Source organism: Varanus komodoensis, unplaced genomic scaffold (genome assembly GCF_004798865.1).
Source record: "Varanus komodoensis strain SLA01 unplaced genomic scaffold, ASM479886v1 scaffold9, whole genome shotgun sequence".
Taxonomy (NCBI): Eukaryota; Metazoa; Chordata; class Lepidosauria; order Squamata; family Varanidae; genus Varanus; species Varanus komodoensis.
The window spans coordinates 28,520,555-28,539,141 of NW_025336598.1; the positions used below are offsets into that span (position 1 = coordinate 28,520,555).

An 18,587-nucleotide genomic window follows, 5' to 3' on the forward strand; every position below is an offset into this window, starting at 1 on the left:
TAATCTGGAAATGGTCACTTTGCCAATATATCACTAAATCTTTCTTTGCCACAGGAGAAGGGGAATGCACAACATCAGAATAGCTCAGAGCATTTTTTTATTCATAATTCTGCACTAAAAACTCATATGCGGTATGAAAACGGATGAGAAATTCAGTATAACCCCATTGTGTTATGTTGTGATATCTGTACCCTGGACCATTCAGAAAACGGGGGGGGGGGGGGAGGCTTTTATATAGGAAAGGAGCTTTGCTATATACGAGTAGTTACTGCTTTTTTCCTGTGGCAACTATGCATGCCCTTCCTTTCTCTAGTCTAAGTATACCTGCTTTCCTTCATTCTCTTTTATAGAATTTGCCTTCTGGACTTTCTCTTTTCTTTTAAAGTCTTGTATGATTCCTTTTTTAACTTTGTAGCCTGTTTCTTGAGCTAGGTGGCTAGAACTCAACGTGCAGCCTCTCTGTTCTTTGAAGTGATTCTTCTGTTGATACAAACTACAATGACATTGACTCCACAATGAGCCAAGACACACATAATGCAAGGTCCATGCTAAGCATGGTTAAATGGAAACCTGGCCCTGGAATATAAACTCCTTTTCTGCAGCAAACTGTGGCTTAGCAGTATCAAGATGAAGATAAACTAGCATTATTACACAACCGTATATTGCCAATTTGAAACATGTATTCTGCCCCATTCCCATTTTAAACATGCATTCTGGCTATCTTAATCCTCTTTTTAAAAAGTCAACGATATTCTACTCTGCAATAATCCTTTAGGCTGCAGAGGAGGTGTATGCAAGAAAAGGATGCAGCTGCCCTCTTACCCTGTGAATCTTCCATTTATAAATTGATGGAACTGCTGACTGCAACTGCACTGACCTCTAGCATGATGTTTCCCTACAATCAAAGACCTAATTTGTGTTCTCTCTCTTCAGGGTGATTCAGATCAATTTCTCCTCTCTGAAAGAAGAGACTGAACAGTATAACAGCATTTACTTTGCCTTAATCAATGTTGCATTGAAAAAGATAACGAAGGCTATTCAACAGTTAATAAGAGAGTTAATACAATTCCCAGGGTCTTGCTGGAAGGGCAGGAGATGCTATTAGGACACTGCTTATTAAGTGCCTATTTTCTCAAGGTATACCATAGAGGTATACTTTAAAACAAAAGGAATTTAGTTCAAAATGACAGCCTGCCAAAGTAAACTCTGGGGGGAAAGAGCATAAAATTACTATAGGTGTCTCACTGACCTAGACTGTACCTGGCACCTTTAGACTTGCCAGTAATGCCAAAAAGGGAGAGAGGATGGTCACACACATTTATAAAAGATCATTTATGAATACCAAGGTAGCTGGAAAAGGCTCTCCCTCGCATCTCCCCCCATTCTCTACATTTGGACATTTAGACAGCCACTTGTGTATAGGACTAGCACTCAGGCGATCAAGGCTCTAGCCCCCACTCAGCCATGGGACTCACTGGGTGATTTTGAGCCAGTTACAGACTCTCAGCCCAACCTACCTCACAGGGTTGTTGTGAAGGCATCCAGGGCTGGGATACTAGGAAGGAGTACCCAGCGGTGATTTGCCATGTGCAGTCAGTCCCATTGATTCAGTTGTGCAAGAATATGGGAGCTCCATATTCTGGTCATTTCAGAGCTTGCCTACAAGTCCTAAACGGCTGATGTGCTAGCAGTGGGGATCACTGGACTGGGGGAACTGGCAGGGGCTGGACACACATGGAAGAAAGGAAGTATTGAATCCCACATGTGGCTGGGCAGGAGCCCACTGCCCTAGACTTTTTAAAGGTGAACACTTGACTCTCAAAGAAGGCATAGTGAAGCTCTGAGCCTATGTCATTCAGTTTCTATTTACATGTGTTTTCCTATGTCTGAAAGGTTCAGTTTATCATAACCTCAGCACAGAAGAATGACGCCAAAGAGTTGTCTTGATCCTTAGGGGTGCTTTGAGGCAAACTGTTATTTGACTTCCAGAGCTAATCCTGAGCAGTTCAGGGCAATGCAGAACTTACTCTGGCGTTGGCAGCAGTAGCCTTTTTCTTCTGAATCTTCAAAGGGCCCCAGAGTGGGAGAAGCTTATTGCAGGGCTACAATGGTCAAAGCTCTGCTCCAGCTGCCTCTGCCCCACAATCAGCTTTTCACACCATTTGGATTGTTCAGAGAACTAAAAAGCGCTACCTTCACCATAAACATGTATTTTATTTAGAAAACAGACACACTGCACACAAGTGCAGCTTATTTGCTGTTTTGGCTGAATTTGCCACTACTCTAGTTCACGTCAGCTTTTGGTGTCCTCCGTCCCCCGCACCCTTAAGCTGCAAGGACATACTGAAGATAGAAGGCACAATTGGCAAAATCCCTCTAAAATTGTGATCTGTCAATCTCTGCCATTAGGCGTTGTGCCACTTCATCTCCAAGAATACATCCCTCTCCCATTTCCTAAAGTGCTGTAAAATTTATCTATGCTGTCCCTGATGATAATACCCTCTTTGCTTCAGTTTTCATCTCCTCTGCCCATTTCCTCAAGCCACCACCTATGTTTTCTTCAGGCTTTTTATTTCTCAGTCCTTCCTTCAGCATTCTTGCCTTCGTGCTCCATGCCCCTTAGTTTCCCCGCAATCTTCTCAGTCCCCAACCTGCCTTGTGTCACTGTTCATCTCTGCTGAAGTAGCCATTTTTCCCTTTCCTCAAAGAAGCTGGACTGAAATCTGTTTCGTTTCCTACACAACCTAACACAGCTTGCCACCGTGCCAATTCTGCCAGCCAGTGTTACAGGCTTCACAATTCTAGTCATCACACTGGTCCACAGATTTGTAGTCTATCATTTTTCATTTTCCTTTGGAACTTGAAAGAATTTGCCCATACCCCTGGAGAACACTCTTCAATAAGAGCTTTTAAAAACATATACATGTCATACTTATTTCTTATATTCTATAACATCCAGTAGCTGCAAGCCATGATGCTTTCCCAATTCTAGACATAGTTTCAGTGAGCTGCTAGTGTGCTCAACCTAACTTCTTTTGTTCCATAGATGCATGAAGAGAGTGCAATTTAAGGTGAATAAAATCCTTATCTTCATGCATCCACAATACACGAGGTTCCTTACATACCTGATTATGCCTTTTGATGGAACACCCCTAGTGTCAAAAATCACAGTGTAAGCCAGACGATTTAAGCTATACAGGCTTTCAAAAAGGGAATGCTATCTTAGTAACCCTTTTAAAAATGTATCCTGTACTGTTGGCAGTGAAATAGAATTAGGCTAGCATTTTAAAAGTTTTAAAACCTGATAAAACAAACAGCAATACATCATTTCTGCTTCAAAAATGTCTTGGGTCTCCGGTAACATGTTAAAATGAATATATGCAGCAATCATTAATGATACTGTATTATAGCAATTATCTTTGTCATGTGTGAGACAATTGCTACAATTTGCACAGTTAAATTAAAATAAATTATTCTCTTTCACCCTTAGGCATTCACTGGTTAATGTAAAATATTAAGCAGTCCCACTACAGCAAGTGACTGAAGGTCAAACAGAAGCACCTCCCCTTTCTCTGCAACTCAGGGAATTTAATAGCCATTCTCAGGCCTTGTGGTTCTACTGTACTGTTGCCTGATAAACCTGAGAAGACAGGAGCCGTAGATAAGCTTGTCAAAACACAACAAAAAGTCTGTTTGATGCCGGGTTCTAAAGATAAGACCAAGTCATTATTTGAGCGTACACAGCAGACAAATTTTATTTACTGAACCATGGGAGGAGGAGGAGATGTCCCTATTAATGTTCTCTTTTTCTGTTTTTTGTCTTTATTTGTAACATACCTTTGTGCAATGGCTGTGGCATGGTTAAAATCTGGATGAGCAAAAGGGATGAGACATCTCTGTAAAGCATTGGAACTTCTGGCTGCTCTTCATTGCACACCCTGAAAAATTATGAAAGCAATTATATTTCTCAGCACAATCCACCTTAACTTTCTTAGAATTTAAAAAAAATTGATACAAAGCTATTATATCATAAGCATATCAGGGCACACTAGTATCTGCCTGTGCCTTAAAACCAAGTGCTGGATGCTCAGGTATCTTCTACCTTTCTACAGGTGTTCTCTGTATCTCAGGAGGACCTGCTCCCTCTTTTCTCCATTCTGCTCACACTTCTTCAAAAGTCTTCAGCAGCCTACAGCTCTCTCCTCCATTACATAATTTCCACATTGCTTAGGCAGGTGCTTCCATCTTTTACCCTCTATGCTTCTTCAGCAGTCCTCTCTTTTCTCTCCATACTGCATCCTACTCATGCCTCTTCTATTGCTATTGTGCAGCCTGGCTGCAATCTCAGCGATGATGCATAAATGCACTTGCTGGCAGAACAGTCACAAGTGGAATATCAAGGAGCCACAGCTTGGCCCCCTCTGTTAAATACATTTACTTAAACATAAACCCTAATAACTTGGGAATACTCCCAGGTATTTTATTTATAATTTTAGGGCTTGCATGCAAACAAATGAAAGAGAAGCCTGATAGCAGGTCTGCTCCTTGATATAAAACAACAATGGAAGGGGGGGGGGCAGTACCTAACCCTTTCTCAACCCACCACTCAATTTGCATAATTATAAACCAATAATATTAATGTGCTATTGTCCAGATTTGGTGAACTGGAATAGGGTAACCTGAGTATTTATCCACATCTTCTGACAATAAATATTTATGTTTAGCATTTTAAAAATGTATTTAGAAGGATCAGTATTAAGGAAAAATTCAGTCTACATTTTCTGTTACAAAAAGGTTGAATCAAGATCAAGTTAATTACACTTAAGTCATATCTATCTGGAATGTTACCCATGGCTAATCTAAGTCCTACCTATTTCATTGATTTCTACTTATCTCATTGATTTCAATGGGATGCAAGTGCTACTAACTGGATCTGGACCCAACCCAATATATCTGTGAGTGGTTATAATGGCCTCCTTGTTAATGAAATTCTTTGAAGATGCAGGCTTTCTTGCAGCTTTACATATCGCCTCCCATGAACACAGAACGCCCTGGATCATGCAAATTTGGATATTAATAAATCAGAATGAAAAAGGCAGAGCTGATGAAATTAATCTTATGAGGTTGTGGGAACTACTTTTGAGGAACTGTTTTTATCAAATATTGTTTAATCAAATATACCCCTGACAGTGTTTGCAGGACCATAGGACAGTCTTAGTTTTATTTATTTATTAAAGCATTTTTATGCCGCCCCATTCGCCGAAGCCTCGGGGCGGCTTACAACAATAAGTTAAAAAATAATTATAATATTAAATTAAAAAATATAAACATTAGGTTAAAAATACAAAAATACCAATATAAAATAAGCCACCCTGGCCAGATAAAATCCAATAATATTAACAGTTAAAATGCCGCTTAAATAAAAAGGTCTTCGCCTGGTGCCAAAAAACAAATAACGACGGCGCCAGGCGGACCTCTCTGGGGAGCGCATTCCATAACTTAGGCGCCACCGCTGAGAAAGCCCTCCTCCGAGTACCCACCCTCCTAATTTCTTTCACGGAGGGTTCCCAGAGAAGGGCCTCTCCCGCCGATCTCAAGGGGCAGCCGGGCATATATGGATGTAAGCGCTCCTTCAGGTAACCAGGACCCAAGCCGTTTAGGGCTTTATAGGTCATCACCAACACCTTGAATTGGGCCCGGACTTCAATGGGAAGCCAGTGAAGCTGACGGAGAATTGGAGTCATGTGAACATAACGCCCAGTCCCCATCAGCAGCCTGGCAGCTCTACTTTGAACCAATTGAAGTATCCAGACCGTCTTCAAGGGTAGCCCCACGTAGAGCCCAGATCTGAGGCTGAAGTCAGTGCTCTGTGCTCCTCCCCATGATCCCTCGTAGCCAATACAGAAAGAACCTTGTCACATACTCTTCAGGGCTGGAGCAGAAGCCTTGCAGAGCGATAAAAACAGGTTTTGGGGGCATGGGGAAGAGAAGAGCTTGGGCAGGCCAAACTACAAGGTATCCTACAGCCTCTTTACCTCTGCCTTGAAGATTCTGCCGCTAGCCAAGCCAAAAAAGCCTGTCTGCTGGAAGATGCTGGGTGACAGGATGGGGAGGGGAAGATCATCACTGGTCTACCCATTCTGCACTGGATGCCCTTAAGTCCACAAGGCTTACATGCATTGAGACAGGATTGTGTCAAGATCTTTGCTCAAGATCTTCATTAACTTTTAAAAATGAGTTTCCTGCATTTCTAAAGCTTTCTATTATGACACATAATTTTGATATGTATGTGTATGAAATTTCCATTAGCTCTCTGACCCTACACAGATTGTCTGTGTACGTATGTGCATGCGTTTGCACACAAATATTTGTATTAAATGTGCACAGACAAACAGACATCAAAATATTTAAATTAACCCAATCAAATAAAATTAACCCAAGATGTTATGTTACCAAAGATTCAGAAGCATTTTAATAAGCTGCTAAAATGTGGAACAATGACTGTTACTTGTTTTGATTATTCAGTCAAGAGAACTTTAAAGTTGACCTTTTGGTTTTCAATTGAAAAAGGAATGATTGACTTTCAATATCTGTATTTCACCACTTTTTCTTCTTTTGAATTTAAAAAAATAATTCTGTTTTACAGGATGCAGGCGGAATATTAATTTTTCATGACTGATTAAATGTTTAAATGCATATAAAGATGCCTGGCTACACTGCAAAAATATTGAAGACTTGTGGGAAAAAGTGAACCATTTGGCTAAATGTATTTCATTCTGCAAAAACAGATGAAGTGAAGTCATAGCAAATGCCAAGGTTTAAATAAGCTCCCTTAATTTACACCAAGCACCAGAGCACCTTAAGCACTTAAAAACTGCTCTGTCATTTACTCAAAGCCTAAGAAACTTCTTCACTGCAACAGTGAAAACTGTGTTCTGTATAATCTGATTATGGAAATGATGCATCCTGCTAATCCCTTCAATGAATATGAGAGTCATGGATAAGCATTACTCTCCAAAACTCTGTCACAGAAGCCGTTAATAAAAAGCAAACAAATGTAAGGTCTGATAGTGATAAAACAAATAATTGTAAAGTGAATTAAAATGTACCATATACACTTAAAGAGTTGGTAAGCTGTATAAAGGTAAAGGTAAAGGTTTCCCCTTGACATTAAGTCCAGTCATGCCTGACTCTAGGGGGCGGTGCTCATCTCTGTTTCCTAGCCGAGGGAGCCAGCATTTGTCCGCAGACAGTCTCCGTGGTCCTGTGGCCGGCATGACTAAACACCGAAGTGCACGGAACACTGTTACCTGCCCACCGAAGTGGTAGCTTTTTATCTACTTGCATTTGCATGCTTTCGAACTGCAAGGTTGGCAGAAGCTGGGACGGAACAACAGGAACTCACCCCATTGTGCAAATTCGAACCGGCGACCTTTCGATCTACCAGCCCAGCAGCACAGCGGTTTAAACCACTGCGCCACCTGCAGTCCTGGTAAGCTGTATATGGGCTACCATATTCAAAGATACTGACAGAACTGACAATTGGTTGTGCTTTTTCTTTTTATCCAGGGCCGATGATTTTTCCATCTGATACAAATTATTGAAGTAGTTGTCATTAGCTAGCAAAATGTACTTATTCTAGGAACTTTTAAATTCTACTTTTCAAAATGAATGAAGGACTTAGTTTGGAGGAAATATACACAGGATTGTGCTGTGAAAAGAATTTGCATGGCTTTTGTGTTTGAACTACTCTTCTCTCAACAGCTTAGCAATAAATGTTTGCATCTCTATCTCACTTTAGTGTCAGCCATAAAAAGTCATGAAAGCACTTAGATTTTTAACTACAATCGTGTGAGTGATCCATGCCTGGGCCTGAAAGTTTGCACGTCCAAGTAATTACTTTCAAGTAATTTTTACTACTACCGATTTTACTATTCAGTGTTTTGGTTTGGCTGTACATTCATTTGTTTGTAAGCTGTTTACAGAATATAAACAAGCACACGATTTAAAAAAAGTTTAAAAGTTGCATAGCTGTAAAACTGAATTCAATTCCTTAGAAAATTATAAGAGAGCAGAAATATACAGCACTAGTTGGTGTCTCACAGGGTAAAACATTTAGGCTTCACAAAGGTATTTGCCTACAGAACTGTACTTACTGCAAGTTCTCATCAAGCACCACCTTGGTCAGTTTCCTCCATGGGTTGTAAGCAGAATCGATGCTGTAGAGTCGCATGTGCATGGCCAACACATGAAACAGCTGATCTGAACAGCAGAGAAAAATAGCTAGTGAGTCATGATTTGCTTGTATGGAACTAAAATATTACAAATTCCTTTGCAATTATTCCTTGGTTTAATTTTCTGTTTATTTCAACGACTTGAGCTTCCCTCACTGGTTACCAAGCTGTTAAGAAAAATGAAACTCATTTCTCTGGTGATGTTTTGCCATATACAAAAAGCCTGTGCCAAATTCAGACCAGGAAGGCATAGATTCAAATTCTGGATCAACCATCAGCTGCACTGGATGAACTCAGGTCAATTACTTGGCATAATGAACTTCGTAGATTGTTCAAAAGAGAAACAAGATAAGCTGCCTGAGATCTTTAGAGGAAGTGGCAGGATGCAAATGCAACAAATTTGTACCAGTTTCTATTCCAATAGCAGCAGCAAAGTTTGGCCTTGGCTGCCACACCAGATGACTCATCCATCTAGTGCTAGGCTAGAACAGGTTTGCTACACACAGGCCTTCCACAATGGAAGCGGAGACCCTGTAAGGGAAGTGTAGCTTCACCCCTTGGAACCTTTTGCACACAAGCTGGTCCATATATACCTAGAGAAGCCTTCTCGAGAAGCCTGTTATCACCATTACAAAGCCAATAACTGTTTCTATATCCACTCAAGAGTCAAATTCTGTCATCTATTTTCAGTGCTCAGCACTATATGGAATTGAGCTGTGGATTTTTATTATGAAAACCATAACTAAGCTCTTCTATTACTGAGACTACATTTTGGTTCACATGCAATGACCAAGCCAACCCATGACTGTTGTGAACAGGCTTCATGCTTGCACATGGTAACAAGCAACTCTTCTCCTCCTCCTTCCAAGTGAATTAGGACAAAAGGCTTTCTAACTAGAGTATTATGTTAAAGCTGACTAACTAGGCTGGTTTGGGGATACAAAAGAAGAGTATTGCAGAAGTCAATAATAAAAGACAGAGACAAACTTAGAGTACTAGCCATTAGGAAAAAGTGGCTTAATGATAAAATGTTGATTATACTCTTCCCTTCCATTGAAAGAGCTGGATCCACCTTCAAGATGGATCATGCTGCTTATGAACCAGTCACTGGGAAGCCTGACTTTTCTCAACTGGTCCACATCTTATTCTTATACCAGTTCTTAAGCACCAATTCTCATCTTAAGTCTTCCTCCACCCATCTCAGTTTGCTCCCAAGAGTTCCTCCTTGAACTTGAAATTCTCTGGTTATCATTACAGCATTTTCTATGCTACCCTACATGTACATATATGTTAAGTATAAGACTCTAATACAATAGAGGCAGTATTTTACTAATTGTATTGTTGGTGTTAGTGGAAATGTACACCATCCAGAGAGCCCTACCAGAGCTATAAGTACAATCTACAAATGTGGATGGATGGATGGATGGATATTTCAACACAATTAGAAGTTAGTTCTATGTGGCAATTCTCTGGGACAAAATGGACCAATTTAGAGTACATTATTTCATAAAGAACTAAATACAACATAACTGCTGAGGCTTAGATCTTTTCTGGATATGCAAAATCAGACTGATGTAGGAAGAATAATACAAAACTAATAAAGGAAATAATCCTTCATAAAGTTTCTCTCCTATTCAAGACAAACCACCATCCCTTCAATAATGGGATCACAACTACAGCTGACCCATAGTTCAGGATTCCCTACAAAGTTTTGCATTTCTTCCCATGTGTTTCTTCACAGATAAAAACTTCTGTACATGAGAGATGTATCAACTGTAGTGAGGCTTGTGTTATTTTCATTGCAAGAAGGGTTTCTATTTCTCTTCCTTGCTATTTATTTTATTAACCAACCACAAGGTGGCACTATGAAAAAGAAAAATTGAGACTCTAAACGTGGCTTCCATTCCAGTTTGAAATTTAGTACCTTGATTTCCTAGCTCTAAAAAAAAACTATGAAAATCCTCGGAAACTCAGGAGACCATTTGTTATTTGCTATTTATTTGTTCCTCTGACAAGGATGCTCGGGGAGCTTACATGGTCCTTTTTCTCTATATTTTGCATCCTTGTTTTACAGACTCTCCCCTAATAGTAGAAACCATCATTTATCAGTTCAACTCATTTTTTCATAAGAACTTATCCTCTTTCCTTTTCTGTTACAAAATGGAAGTCCACAGTTACTTTATTTTATTTATTATCCTAATATCTGTTCCTCTGTCTCTAAAGTTTCTATCACCTGAACTGACTCAAAGAGATACTGCTGTATTTGAATATATATCACAGAAGGAATTAATTTATTTTCCACAAATAGACAATTATTCATAGGCACTTGGAACACAAGAACAGTCTCATGCTGAAGTCAAATGATCCTAGTGGAGCTCGAGGGCTGTAATTAGCTGCTGGGCTTCCTGAAATAATTGTAGGCACAGCTGATATTGGAACTGATTGTTGTCACCTGTTTTCTGAGTCAGAGGCAGTGAATGAGGACAAAACACATAACCGTTTTTCCTGGCAACAGATTCATTTTGCAGCCTTTCAAGAAAAACACATTTCAGTGAAAATGTTTGCAGGTCAACCTCAGCTCATATGCTTTTACATATGAGAGCAACAGAAAAATTTTGAAAATGTGGACCTTTTGGTATTTAAAATGCTTTCAATCTATTTTGGAGAAGCTATTTTGACAAACTTCCCCTTGCCTCTAAAACCACCAAGCCACATTCTGCAGCATGGGTCCTCAAACTACGGCCCAGGGGCTGGATCTGGCCTGCCATGCCCATTTGGACCCGCCCGCACCCATGCGCGCGTCTGCTGCTGCTCCCACTGGATCACAGAGCCTTATGTTGGCAGAAGGGACACAACTGGCCCTGTTACTGATGTGAAGACAACATACAGGCTTTGAATATATGGATGCCCAGATCTAAATCTATTCTGGACCCCTTTTTCCTGGATGCTGCTTTTTGTTTTAATAGCAAGTTGTATCAATAGGGCATATTTTTAGAGTGGAAGAGGCAAAATACTTTCAGGACACTATTTATATTTATATGGTAATGATTAGATAACAGTTTGTTGCAAGTCTTACAATATTACACACTAGAGAAAAGCAAACCAGAGTGGCTTCTAAATATGATGGTATCCATGGATATGTCACTGCAATTAAATGCAATTAACCTCTTGCTTAGCCTCCTGTTGAACCAACAAGCACTGCTACCAAAGAAATCCAGACCTTGAAACATTACAAAAACACACAAATCCATCTCAGTTGGGCCTGTTGACAATTCAAGCCCCAAAATTATTTTTAAATGAATACTGATGCTGCAATTCTGTAAACACATACCCAGAAGAAAATCCAGGTGAATTTAATAGGGCTTAATTTTGAGTAGGCATGCACACAGTTGCAGTATTAACCAGAGAGATGGTAACTTGTTCTGTTTTAGGTAGTAAAGAATTAATGTGAAAACAGAACCATTTTGGAGCCCTCATGGTTTTTCCACTTTCACAGGGGTCCTATACCCCATACTCTGTGAATGTGGAGGGTTGACTACTTAAATTGAGATTATGTGGCACTGGACTTGCCCTAAGGAAGTCTCCATTCAATAATTGATATGATTACTGGAGGCAGTGGGCTGCACCAGAGCTTATTAAGTATGTCACAACAAAAGAGGCAAAAAATTATGCAACCAGCAAGTGCCAATTTGTTTTTCTTTACTCAACTCATATGGCACAATAAAAAAATATTTTGCTCCTTCATAGTGATGCATATCTTGGGTACATCAAGTGGTAACAATACCAATTAAATCCATTTCAATTTCAGTTTATAGCACAGCAAAAAGTGGTTAAGTCAAAGGGGTGAATACTTCCATTCTATATGCACACAGACAAATGCAGAACAGAAAATCACAATGTTTCAGAAAAACAGGAGATAGTGAGATCTTGTCCCAAAGACACTTTGTACCTAACTAGAAATTTAATCATAAAATATTCTACTGGCACAACCTCTTTAACAGTGCCAAATGCTGAACTTTCTTTCAGAGACTCTACTGGAATGCCAAATTATATCGAAGTCAGCAGTTTGGAAAGATCAGCTAACAATAACCGTCAGCATTACTTCTTAAGGAGGCCTAACAGAGTCAAACCTTATGTTTGTGTGATGACCGTAACAACCCACTCTATGTATGTGAATTGAGTTCAAAATCTAGGGATCCATTATGAAAAAAATCTCCTCTAACCCAAACAAAAATACTGTATTTTTGCCAAAGAAAGTGGTACCAAAAACTCATGCATATAGGAGAGTAGTCTGGAAAACATCATGCATAAATAGGAATGGATGGCAGCATGCCTACTCAGAAGTCGGTACTCCTGAATGCAGCAGGGCTTAGCTCTAGTATAGCCTTCTACAATCTGATGCCATCAGAAGTTTTGGACTACAACTCCTAGCATTCCTAACTTCTGGTAAAATTAAAGTTAGAGAACAAATATTACTCAGTTTTATAAGAAAAATGCAGAAGTGTGTTCATTTTTAGCAGCAATTTAAGGAGTAATCAATCAGACACATGAATGTTAGACTTTACAAATAGAGGTCTCATCTCGTTGATGTAATAGCTTGAAAGTAGACAGAGCCTTTACAAGAAAAGAAATTGGGGTACATGAGTTACACTGCTGGAATGTACTAGGTGAGAAAGTGGGGAAGAATCACTGAAATATATTCAATATAACTGACCAGTTCAGTTGATGGTTCAGGGAGTTCAATTCTGGCCCTATGGATGGGTCCCATTTTAAGGCCCAGTCAGTGCACTTGCTCTATGTATAAAGCTAGATCAGACCTCTGCAGTTATGTTCTAAACTGTCCTAATATTGACTAGTTTTTCCAATATTTACAACTGAATTATTTTTTTAAGAAGAAAACTAGTGAAGTTGATTGTGACCCTCCCTTACCCCCAAACGGCATTTATAAACATTTTCCTTACTAACACACTTCACGTATACGTGTGGTATTTATAAGTTGATCCTAATTATATTTACTCAGCAGTATGTCTTACTGAATTCAATAGCATTACCTTTCTTGTAATAATTGCATCCTTGGGCTACAGATTGACAATTTTAAGAGAGTTGAAATTGGTTTGAGCCAGGCATAAATTTGCTCAAGTTTCTTTCTACTCACTGTCACCTCTAGACTAACAAGACAAGCAATATAACATGCCAATGGTGAAAGTAGGAAGCATACACGTATTATAAGCAGAAATCCCTCTTGCAGGACTTCAAGTCACTGAAAATAATGCATCACCTAACTCAAGCTATGACACAGAGAAAAGCATTTTCACACATCCATTTATGAAATTTTTAAAATGTATGCACCAGTGTCTAGCACACATAAAGCTCCCTTTAAAAGGAATGGAAAATCCTATTTATCTGTTTTATGTTAAGTAACAGATTCTTACATAACATGCTAGTGCCCCTGCCAAAATCTAAGAACTTAGAAACATAGAAACCTGTTCCTCTCCCTTTTGTAGTAGTCTTCACTAACCAAAACAATATAAGGAGGGAGCTTAGAAATAGGAAAATACTCACATGTATACATACAGATACATATATGATAGAGGTACACAACCTTTGGTGCATATGTGACATGCATGCAGACACATATACTTCACATACACAGAAGTTTCCCCAGCTTGAGCTAGTACTAACAAAGGAAAGCCTGGGTGGGTTCCCCATGACTTCATGGGATGCACTGGGACTAGCTGTGGACAACATTCAGCTCATGGGCTGTGCACTCCAAGTAAATAGAGCACAGCAACCACAATGAAGGAAGTACACTGGCATTTCTTCCAAAGCAGCCCAACTGCATGAGAAATGACTAGGGTGTGTGCTGCTGCTGCTACATTTTCTCCAGGAAAAGACATAAGTGGGTCTCCAGCTAAGACGAGACAAAGGCGAAAGGCACTTCTGCCCACAGTAGTATTCCCACTAGCTACAGGCCCATTCCTTCAGATCAAAGGTATTTTTTCTTACTTGCTTCCTTGACACCATTAAAGATCCTCTGAAGTTTATATAGTCTTGAGCTACAAATATGTACTGAGAACTGTGTCTGAAAGCAGACATTTTAAGGTTTAAACCAGGTTTTAAGCTTTAAAAAGAACAATAGCTAGGTTTGGTTCACTGTTCTTGTTTCACTCTCTCAGCCGCTAGCATAAGCAGTGACATTAATCATTCCTAATTTTGCTTTCCTACAAACAGCTGTCCCTACTAAAACAGCACTTGACCTATTGGTTCCCATATCTTCAATGACACTTACTGCTGTAACAGCTCACCTGGGGCATCATATTCCACATCTTATCAACAAACTTTACAATTGTAACAGGACTAATACAGAACACCGTTTTCAATCGCAAAAGAGACAACTCATTACCCAAAATGCTAGGGAATAACAGAAAGATGATAGTGGCATGGCAGGCTGTTTTTCTATGGGCTCCATAGCTTATGCTGTTTGTTTTTCCCTGACTATCTGCTATTGAGCAAATCCCACTTCAATGGATTCTGTGATCTCAAATATTTGTTTTTTGGAACTGGACAGCATTTTCACCTACAAGCAAATGGCAGTTAGCCACTCTTAATGCAACAAGGCACAGGCTGCACGTAACCTAATTGCAAACTGCCAGGACTATTTGAATGTTTGTATCTTGAGTGTATATAATTGGAACTTAAAGCAAATAATATGGTGCTTACTAGAAAAGACTACAAAACTTTAGGAACTGCACCTTCTGCTCATGACTTCCTCTTGGGTAAATAGAAAAAAAAACAAGTGACAATTACTCATTTTTTTATAATATAGTTTGCTGATGGAATGGAGCAGAAGACTTTAAACTCTCCAAACCTGTTTTTGGACAGGACTATTACATATTTTAATACCAATAGAGGAACCTTTGTATAAAAACTCTGCAGATGAACTGGATCTTGCTGATCAAATACCATCTCTAGAACAAACTCAGCCAACTACTAATAATAAACAATTAAATAATGCAATTTTTAGGCAAAATCAGGAGTTGGCTCAAGAAAAGGGGAAAGCCTGTGTGGAGCGGATTGCCAGTTGAGGTCTGGATTGTTTTGTCGATGAAAGAGACTGAACTAGTTTAATCTTTTTCTATCTGCAAGTAATATTCTACTAATGGTATTGGTAAATAATATGGTTAAGTTAATCATTCAAAAAGATAAGCTACCAAATGTACATGGAATTTGATGTGAATTGCAGTAAATCATATATCACCCATATCTTCTCAGTATTATACTTTCCAAGTTTGGCTGCACGTGGAAACCATGTTGGATGGTATGAATACAAGGTTTCCAAGCACCCTCATCATACCACTAGGTGATTTCAATGCTAGATTAGGAACATCTGTGAAAAAAGTTGCTGAATGGTGTGGAATCCTGGATGATGACTTGAAATTGCAGGATAAGAAAATGAATAAGGCATGTGTAAACCTATTCAGGTTGACATACTTGCTTGGACTGCATACAGTAGGTAAAAATGGCCATAATACTGCTTCTACTTTTACTTCTTCCATTTACTCAGGCAGTGTGCTTGACTACATCTGTGTTTCTAAAGGAAAAGTTCCCCTGTTTTCTGGTATAATAGTAAATTTGAGGGAGGACAGTGATCATCAACCCGATGCATTGAAAATAGCTGCTAAATCTAATGTGAAGGTGTCTTATTCAGACCAGTGGTTAGCACAGAACCTGGAAACTGGGAGACGAGACTGAAATGGCAAAAAGTCACAGTAAATAAACTTGAAGATTTTTCAGAACTCTGCCATAGGTACTCTAATATAAAAGTAGTATTGGAAGCATATCAGTGTATCTGCGAAACTGTGTGACCATTTTTAAAAACAGATGTATGCATGAATCAGCTAAAGCCCAAGGAGTCTTTATGGGGCAGAGTACTGAGAAAGAAGTTATGGATACAGATGCAAAGACTTCATGTTACTGCTGATCAGGAAGCAACACAGTGCTATGTTAGCAGTTCAACATGAATATAAAAATTAATCTCACCAAAGAAATTAGTTTCAGAAATTTATGTGGGCTGAGCTCAAGTCTGCTACAACTTGGTCAAATTCATCATATTTTTGGCAATTAGTTGCTGGCAGGTTAAAAGAAGCAAAATGTGCTTTTGATATCTTTATTTCAGCTGCAAAATAGGGATGTTATTACCAGAAGTTATTTATAGAAAGAAATGACATAGAGACAGTAAAATACCTGTTTCAGGCACAGGATAATAATTTGTCACCACCTGTAAATGCTTTGGAGGTTAAACCACTTATTCAGACACTAAAGAATAATAAATCGGGTGAGATTCCCCCCCCCCCCATCGCCCATTATTCAACAGTAATGTAAACTGGTGGGCTTTAATTTTGGCAGGTTTATTTACCTATATAAACAACTAACTATATGCCAAAGGATTAGAAAATTAGTATAATTATTCCTATACATAAGAAAGGTACTCAACAGGTTCTAGTAACTGCAGGCCAATAGTTTTAATTGATATTCCTGCAAAAATGTATGCTAAGTATCTTTTATATAAATTAAAGGATTGGGCAGAAGATAATGCTGTTTTTCAGGTATTAGGAGTCTGATTTTGGGAAAGGATGGCGTACTTGGATAATTTTACAACATCTTATAACAAAGTACACTGTTAAGACTGGATAGCTTTTTGCAGCCTGTGTAGACTTAAGTGATGCTTTTGACTCTATAAATAGCAGCTTTGGGAAAAGTCGGCAAATAACGGTGTAGATATAAGGCTTCTATCATTGCTAAAGCTTTACTCATAAACTTATTTGAAGGTGAGAACCATCTCAAATTCTGCCTTATTTCAGATCCTATTTCAACTCTTAAAGGTGTTTATCAGGGTTGCATATTAGCACCATTTCTTTTTAATTTTTATATTAATGATGTGGTAGCATTTTTACCTAAGAGAATTATCACATGCCCAGTATTTTAAACAGAGAGCTAAATATATTACTGTATGTTGACTATATGATTTTATTATCAACATGCCAAGTAGACCTGAGAAGGCTTTTGAGGCAGCTTAGCCACAGCTGTAATGAAAATTATTTAATTCGTAAATAATTTGGATTTACCAAATCCAAAGTGGTAATATTTGGTAAAAAGAGGAAAAATATAGATGCTCTATTAATTATAAGGAGTTGCAGCAGATAAAATACTACTACTATCTTGGTGTTAATTTTTCATGGGTATCACAAATTTTAAAACAATGAATTGAAAGTAGTTGCTAATATACAATCCCTAAACCAAATGTCAAACAGGAATTGCCCAGATACCTTAATTTCAATCCTGACAATCTTCAAAATAAAGGTAATGCCCATGCTAGTTTATGGTGCAGTGCAGAAATATGGGGCTTTGCTAATCGTAAGAAAATTGAAATTGTCTAAAGTCACTTCTTGCACCTGATTTTAGATGTTAATACTTCAACATATTTAATTAGAGCCAAATTGGGTGTTGAAATTATTTCCAGACTGACATACGTAAGGATGGTTAACTACTGGTGTAAAGTAAGCCATCTAGCAGAAGAAAACTACCTAAAATCCATTTGGAGAAACAGAGACTGGCTGTGCACAGCAAGTTTTGGTTGCAAAAATGATTTGAACTTCTCCCAAATTTTAGATTTTCTAACCAAGTACTAAATCCAATGTTAAAATCTAGCAGCCACATCTTTAAACAAGGTATTTGATATGGGAGCACAAACTGATATAACTGCTCTTGCATTATCAAATACATCAAAGTGGTTAGCTAGTATAAAGCAAGAGCAACATTTCAAGAAATATGTGTCAGTCCCAATGAAAGTGGAATATCAGAAAGCATTCACATGCTTAAGATATGAACAAATGAATACTATGGTGAAATGGGAGATATGAAGACATCCCAGTAGAAGCTAGACTGTGTGGTTGTAGAGAACCCACCCTTGGGGATTTGGGTCATTACACACACATATGTCATAGAAAGGTATATGAGAAAGATATGTAGATCTTCTTTTGAAGAAAATGAAATACAGGTATTCAAAGGAGAAATTATTTATGACAGTCTTTCAACCCATATGCTACAGGGAGTTGAGGTTTTTGCTGTTGAAGCCATTAGATGTAGAGCAAAATCTCTGGATTCCATCAGAATGAAGTGCTAAAAAGATTTAGAGATAGGAAGGTAAGGGAGCTGATTTGATATAAAAGATATTATATGCTATATGCTATATTAATGTTTCCTACCACTGTATTTTAATTTTAATTATATGTCTGTAAAATATGTATGTATTTGTAAAATATGTATTTTACAGTCTCTTTTGTTTTTTATTGT

General features: G+C 38.5%; 1 protein-coding gene across 5 annotated transcripts in view; it reads right to left on the reverse strand.

Moving 5' to 3' along the window:
• UBR3 (ubiquitin protein ligase E3 component n-recognin 3) overlaps window positions 1-18,587 on the reverse strand; it is a 111,954-nt gene that overhangs the window by 12,187 nt on the left and 81,180 nt on the right. For all 5 annotated transcript variants that reach the window (XM_044417963.1, XM_044417965.1, XM_044417964.1 and 2 more), the window contains 2 exons: window positions 8,157-8,262; window positions 3,838-3,938 (listed from right to left, as the gene is read on the reverse strand). In XM_044417963.1, the coding sequence (XP_044273898.1) occupies window positions 3,838-3,938; window positions 8,157-8,262 (207 nt within the window). The remainder of the gene's footprint in view (window positions 1-3,837; window positions 3,939-8,156; window positions 8,263-18,587) is intronic.